This window comes from Nelusetta ayraudi, unplaced genomic scaffold (genome assembly GCF_046127955.1).
Source record: "Nelusetta ayraudi isolate G7.1 ecotype Tasmania unplaced genomic scaffold, CSIRO-AGI_Nayr_v1 ptg000011l, whole genome shotgun sequence".
Classification (NCBI taxonomy): domain Eukaryota; kingdom Metazoa; phylum Chordata; class Actinopteri; order Tetraodontiformes; family Monacanthidae; genus Nelusetta; species Nelusetta ayraudi.
This window is the reverse complement of record NW_027466061.1, coordinates 12043014-12050000: the sequence shown is the minus strand read 5'-3', so window position 1 is coordinate 12050000 and position 6987 is coordinate 12043014. Positions and strand designations below refer to the sequence as shown.

At 42.9% G+C, this 6987-nt stretch overlaps 1 protein-coding gene across 5 annotated transcripts in view; it reads left to right on the top strand.

Annotated features, from left to right (window-relative positions):
• plvapa (plasmalemma vesicle associated protein a) overlaps nt 1-4082 on the top strand; it is a 4513-nt gene extending 431 nt beyond the window's left edge. The window contains exons 1-8 of one of the 5 annotated variants that reach the window (XM_076021026.1): nt 1-226; nt 498-576; nt 686-1404; nt 1782-1948; nt 2018-2409; nt 2662-3096; nt 3278-3335; nt 3717-4082. The exon at nt 1-226 is cut by the window's left edge and continues 431 nt beyond it. In XM_076021026.1, the coding sequence (XP_075877141.1) occupies nt 1-226; nt 498-576; nt 686-1404; nt 1782-1948; nt 2018-2409; nt 2662-3096; nt 3278-3335; nt 3717-3750 (2110 nt within the window). In that variant the 3' untranslated portion in view covers nt 3751-4082. Of the gene's footprint in view, nt 227-497; nt 577-685; nt 1405-1781; nt 1949-2017; nt 3097-3277; nt 3336-3716 lie in introns of all 5 variants that reach the window. The other 4 variants (XM_076021027.1, XM_076021025.1, XM_076021024.1 and 1 more) reach the window with 4 other exon arrangements.
• The last annotated feature ends 2905 nt before the right edge of the window (nt 4083-6987 follow it).

Genomic DNA, 6987 nt, shown 5'->3' with positions numbered 1-6987 from the left:
TGGAAAGGACCAGGATTCGGCTTCTACGTCTCGCATCCAGGATCTGGAAGAGAGCTTCAGCCGGCTTTCTATTGAGAACGTTGCCCTGAGGCAGCAGAGGAAGAACCTGACCAATCTTCTCAACGCCACCCTGACAGAAAAGGCTCGCAACGACTGGGATCTGTACCGCCTGCGCGTCTTCAGCAACATCTCAGCCTCCATCATCCAAGATCAGGAAAAGCGGATCGTGAGTGACTTGGTTGCATCTCATATGCATGTACATGTTTTAGCATGACTGATTTTTTTTGCCACTGCAGTTCTGGTTTGGCATTGCTTTCTTTCAAATTGAAGTTAATGTAAATGTAGCCGAAGCAAGATTTCAAAGTGTGCGCTTTGAAAACTTGCTTTATTATTTTTTGACTCTAAAGTTTTGTTAAAAGAAATATGTTGTAGCTCTTGAGCACGCTTTATATGTGGTGTTGAACAAATTTGCTTTTCTGTTCTTCCCGTGCAAACAGCTAAAGAGCAGTAATGAGCTAAATATGTGCAATGCAAGAGCAATTTTAACGGGAGGTGTATCAGGCCCATGTCCAATGAGTAAGTACGACATTTCTTCAGTGCAAATAAAAAAAAAATACCTGTTATTATTAAATGATAACATTTACAACATTACATGTTGTTGTTTTTCCTTCATTTTTTTGTCTAGTTCTGCCCGGCGGTGGCTTTAACTGTGAAAGGGTTGTTGAGCATGTGAGAGCAAAGCTTGGACTCGTGGAGGCTAACTTCACACAAACATATCAGAGGCTGAGCAGGGAGAAGGAAGAGATTGCAAAAGAGCGGGACCACCTCAATCTACAGGCTATCGGTCTGAGGAGGGAGAAGTTCATGTATGAGAAGGAGGTCGAGTTCTGCAAACAAAGTTGCCAGACAGACTTTGCCAACTCGCTGAACGGCATCTCTAATGTCACCAAGGCTTTCCTGCAGAAGATAGATTCCCTTTTCCCCTCACACCTCGCCTTTCAGCTCACTTGCGCGAGGCAGAGGGAGCACCTGGAGCAGATCCGCTTCAACTGCACCAGCCTCTCCCGTGAGGTGGAGGACAAGTTCCAGCGCTACCTGGACAGCGTTGGAGCTCAGATGTCGACCATCCACTCAGAGAACAGTCGGCTCAAGGCGGAGAACTTGCGATTCTCCGAGGACTACCGCTGGTGCACCCAGAACCGCACGGCCATGATTGCGAAGAACAAGCGAAACTTGGAGGACCTTCAGCAGAAACAGGACATACGCATGGAGAGAGTCCTGCTGGAGAAGCAGAATCTGAATGGAGAGCTGACGGTCCTGAACAATAGTGTGAACTACAAAAACAAAGAGGTGGAACACCTGAAAGAGCGACTCAAGCAACTCGAAGTCACCTGCAACCCTAAAGTGAGTATTTATGGGGCAGAAAACCCTCTGCTGTCCATTCTCTATGTTCTATTTCTCTGTTTTTGTCTCTGGGCCAAACTGGAAAAATAGTGGTGTGTGAAGCCAATTTGTCTGGTTCAGTATTCAAGGAAAATGTGGATCTTTACATTATATAAATTACAATAAAACATCAGACAACAGTTTGCTGAGAAGTGTCATGTATAGGAGTCTTCTGTTCTTGAGAAAAAAAATGTTGATTTGAATGAGCCACTGTATCTATAAGAAAAGAGGGCTTGGCATGCTCTACTTGTATTGCTCATTCCCCCCTCCCCCCTTTTTTTTAAATTGTGTTTTAGGAATTGAAATGTTATCACATTTCCCATGTTGTGTGATTTTAGACCATGATCGATCTGGGAGGACTTCCAGGAGGATCCCGGACAGGTTCAAGCTCAAACACTGGTAGTTGGAACTTATTTGGTGGTGGATCCAGCTCCACGAGTCAGCTCGGTAGGACGGGCTCAACATTCAATAAGCCAGGATCAACTGGCTCCTTAAATCCGTCCCTCTCCACAGGCTCAGGCTACAATAAACCTGCATCTACTGGGACTGGGACTGGCTCATCCTTCTTTTCAACTGGCTCAGGTAGCTCCACAGGCTCAGGCTACAATAAACCTGCATCTACTGGCACAGGTTCAACCGGCTCATCCTTCTTTTCAACTGGCTCAGGTAGCTCCACAGGGTCAGGCTTGAATAAACCTGCATCTACTGGGACCGGTTCAACCGGCTCATCCTTCTTTTCAACTGGCTCAGGTAGCTCCACAGGGTCAGGCTACAATAAACCAGCATCTACTGGCACAGGTTCAACCGGCTCATCCTTCTTTTCAACTGGCTCAGGTAGCTCCACAGGGTCAGGCTTGAATAAACCTGCATCTACTGGGACCGGTTCAACCGGCTCATCCTTCTTTTCAACTGGCTCAGGTAGCTCCACAGGGTCAGGCTACAATAAACCTGCATCTACTGGCACAGGTTCAACCGGCTCATCCTTCTTTTCAACTGGCTCAGGTAGCTCCACAGGGTCAGGCTTGAATAAACCTGCATCTACTGGGACCGGTTCAACCGGCTCATCCTTCTTTTCAACTGGCTCAGGTAGCTCCACAGGGTCAGGCTACAATAAACCAGCATCTACTGGGACCGGTTCGACCGGCTCATCCTTCTTTTCAACTGGCTCAGGTAGCTCCACTGGGTCAGCCTTGAATAAACCAGCATCTACTGGCACAGGTTCCTCAAGCACTTCCCTTTTGTCAAGTGGTACAGGGAGCTCCACTGGGTTGGGATTCAAAAAGCCAGGAGGAGGGGGATTCTTTGGATTAGCAAGCTCAAATCCAAGTGTGGCCTCGAGCGGAACTAATTTAAACAAGCCAACGCTGACTGGAAGAAGTTCCTCAACCACTGGATCAACTGGTTCCAGCACAAGCTTCGGCTCAAGTGCGACAAGCTCCACAAAGCCCTCTACGAACACAAGAAGCTCCTCCAGCTCCAGCACATCTTCAGGGAGCACTGGAACCGGCAACAAGAACTCAGCATTCTCTTGGTTTGGGTTAGGAAGCAGTAGCAAGACAGGAAGTGAAAATGGAAAAGGGCCGTCTGCTGGGAATAGTTACGGTGGAAACGGATTCGACGGAGGACGACCGCATGGCCAGGGCGGTGGTCCATGTAAGTAAAAATAACTGCACCTGTAATTCATTAATTTTTTTTCAATTTAATCTATGCTTTCTGGCAAAAATGTGCCAATTGAAGTTGTTAAGAAAGTCATGCTGAATATCTGCATGACCTCAAGAGATTGTGAAAAGGTAATTCATTGAAACTTTACTGTTCTCGTTTCTCAAAACGACAGACAATGTTGCTCAGCACATTCGGGACCTTCAGCTTCTTATCAACCCATCTGGCCCAGAGTAAGTTTTGCTTTATTTTATTTATTTATTTATTTTTATGTTTTTAAGCTGACCTTCATTTCTGTTATTGTTGACAAATGCATTCTTGGGTGCGCCTGTCCTACTTAATAATCTAAATATTTATTGAGGGGGTCACAATATTGTTGTCTCTGTTGTTTTTCTCAAACAATGGTACACCAGGGTTTGCAAGACAGTATTTGTACTATTTTAAGCCATGAGGTAGAACATTTGGCATTGAAGTTAACAGTGAAATAAAAAAGACTAGAAAAAAAAGCAGCCTAATAGAAACAGATGTGTTACCCAGTCTAGCGTTGTCATATTTTCATACTTCTCATGTTCATATTTTTTTTCTCTCTCTCTCTCTCTTATTCTCTTCTCCAGGGAGAAACAAGATCTTTCCAGAATAATGGGTTAGCTTATCATGGTGCCAGCACTGGAGGGAATTTACCTCACAGCAGTTATCAAAGTTGGACGTAAATGTCTGAAATAACATCCGCAGATTATACATCAATACCTAACACACAGTATACACAGTTTGTGACCATTTATGTCTCAGTATAAATGTATAAAATGTATCATTTCAATAGTTTTTGCACTTTCAAAAGGTAAAATGTGAAGTTTTCTTTTTTCTTGTTTTTTGTTCATCTCACAGTGTTTGAAGCAGCATGACTTAACATTTTTGTACTGTACTTTTCAAACTGAAATAAAAAAAAATCGAAAGGCTTTTTTCAAGCACAAACACATAAACTGCGCCTGTCTTGTCTTTATAAACAAAGCATTTTAATTTATTTTCCTTGATGCAGTCTCGGAAATGACTGTCCTTGTTTGCGTCACCTATTGTGTGGTTTATTGTCCGCCGCCCCTCCTGCTATGTTGCAGGGACAATTTACTGGCGGCACAATTAAATCCCTCTCCCATGTTTATGTATACCTGCCAACCTGTCAGGAGCACAGCGGGGTGTGGGATGGGGGCGGGGGGTCCTTTGGATGGCCTCTTGCGCACATGCTATTCCCAAAAACAATGTGCGCCCACTTGAGTGTTAAAGAACAAGGATATCCATTAGTTAAATAAACACTAATATGTCCCCAGCAAGTGTTTGACCTGGAAAGATCTCTTGAATAGTTTATTGTGCAAAAAGAAAAGAAAAAAGATTGCGAGGACAGAAGGGCCAGTAAATGTATGCAACGTATGAAACGATTTTCAAAAGCCATTGCTGTAAAATATTGTACTTTCCTACAGGACACCAGTGTCACTGTGCATGCTGAGGGCAGATAGGAAAACAACAGTTATGAGAACAGGCAAACTTCCTGTTGGTTGCGCTAACAGGAAAGACAGAATGCTGTTGATCCACGCAACACCAGCACATTGGCACCAATTAATAAATAGAACACTCAACCGAGACCGAGAGCACTCTTTCCTCTTTAGAGGATATCCGTTGTTTTAATATCGAGTGTTTATCCGCAGCCTGGATGTGCAGCCTGGGTCTGAGTAAAGGTTAAATCGTGTGGATGCTTCAGGGAATTGTTTTATCAGACGGAGACTCAAGATGTACCCAAATTTCTTGATATCATGCTGAGCAGTGTTTCCTGTAGCCTTGCCGCAGTTTTTCCTGTGAGCCCCAAACTCATTGCTAAAATTTTCCACAGGTGGTTTTAAACCTCCTTGACCTGCTTTTCGTTTCCTTTTTTTCAATGTTTGTGTATGCTAACTATAGCCCACAGCTGTGGTTTTGATACAAACAAGACAAAACAAATTACAAAAAACTTGTTTCAAAATACAGTCAATATATTGAAACATTACAAATATCTAAGATGCCAACACTGGGGATATTTGGGAGTTGAACAAGAGCCTATAATATACAGAATGTGTTATTAATAATCTCTTCTTACTTTTAAAAAGACTTTACTGAGACTTTACTTTTTTTTCTAATTATTATATAATTAGTTTGTGCTTATAGTTGATTGGGCACTTCTGTGGCACTTCTGTGGCTCATGCAAGGTTCGAGTCAAATTTTGCAAATCCTCCTGCATCACTAGAGTGTGCAGGAACTGCCAAATTTAAATATTCTGTAGGAATGTAAAAGTCATGTGACTTACATGTGACTGTAAAACAGCGTAGTTGTTTGTTGCTGGTTGAATCCTGAATTTAATTCAACCAAGCCCAGTGACGACAAATGATTTTCATATCATCATCCACGCGGCGCCATGTGCCCACGCAACACGTGCTACTGGGACCTTGGTGACCCACCTGATGGTATGTGTCGGTTCTCTGGGGATGTCGAACCCGAGTGCCGCCGCCGCCGGCCCTGAGACTGCTGACGCACAGTTGGGGCCATTGTGTCGCAGTCGGCCTGGCCGGCCTCCTCCCTGCTCCTCCTGCTGCAGGAAAAGGAACGGGTGCTTGTGATTACGACCTCCTTCCTTATCTGGAGTCCATGGCTGCATGTGTTCCCACTTCTGCGGTGACTTCTAATTACATTTCCGATTCGCCTGCTGTCTTGTAGGCTCCTGCCAGTCCAGGCTGGTAAAGACATCAGGGCGGCAAAGCGCTCACTCTTGTCTTGTGAGTCAAGGCACTCAAAATGGCCTACAAGAGGAAAATGTTCAATTGACGACAAGATCTTTGTTTTTCCCCTTTGAACAGGACAACAGTAAAGTAAATATGTTCTGTGTTGTCCAATTATGAGAGTTCTGCAAAGGAGACATGATGGAGACATTGCTAAAGGCATCAAACTGCTGTGGTTTTAGTTCCGTAATCTCTCAAACACATTGACGCAAAATCAAGATCCATCGTTGACCTTCTTGAGTGACTTGCACCTGCTTCCTTCTGAGAAGAGGAAATAGGAATGTATGTGGTCTATGGAACGGAAATTACTCGTCAATGTTTGGGAACCGGTAGAAAAAAGTACTCACATTCTGTATTTAAGAAAAAGCACAGATACGTGTGTAAAAAAAAAAACACAGTACTGATTGAACTCCGTTACTCCAATAAAAATCAGAAAGCACATATTCTAGAATGTGCTTAACTATTATTTTGCCATGAATGAACTAATTGAAACAATTTTGAAGAAATGAAAAAGTTGTGACAGAGTAATCTTGACTGAACTGACTTCATGAGCATCTGAATCTTCTTTTTAAAAAAAAAAAAAAAAAAAAACATATTTGCTACTCTCAATACTATAATATATAATATTACATTTCTTTTTCTTTTTCAACTAAACAGAATTTATATATTTAAAAAATACCAAACACAAAGTAAAATCATGTTTTTCCAATGCAAGGAGTAGAACGTATAGATATTTGTGTACAAATCTAGGGAGTAAGAGTAACAATTTGAAACTCAAGTAAAAGTACAGATACATAAAAAATCTACCAAAGCACACAAAAGCCTTCTCAAGACATCTTGCACAAGTTGCCACCTGCTTTCAGGCCGTCCAGTTCGGGAATCCTCAAGCCTATTGAAAAGACTTTGACGGCTGGCGAGACAGATGAGTTTTACATCCACATCTGCTCTTCAAGGCTATTTACTTTCCGAGTGACAATGAAAAACGGACACAGCGAGCCAGATTTGATCTGATCAAAGCGAAAGACTGAAGTGTTGTAAGCCTGCTAGAGAATCCAACTCATCCATGTCATTGATTAGCCATCCCAGA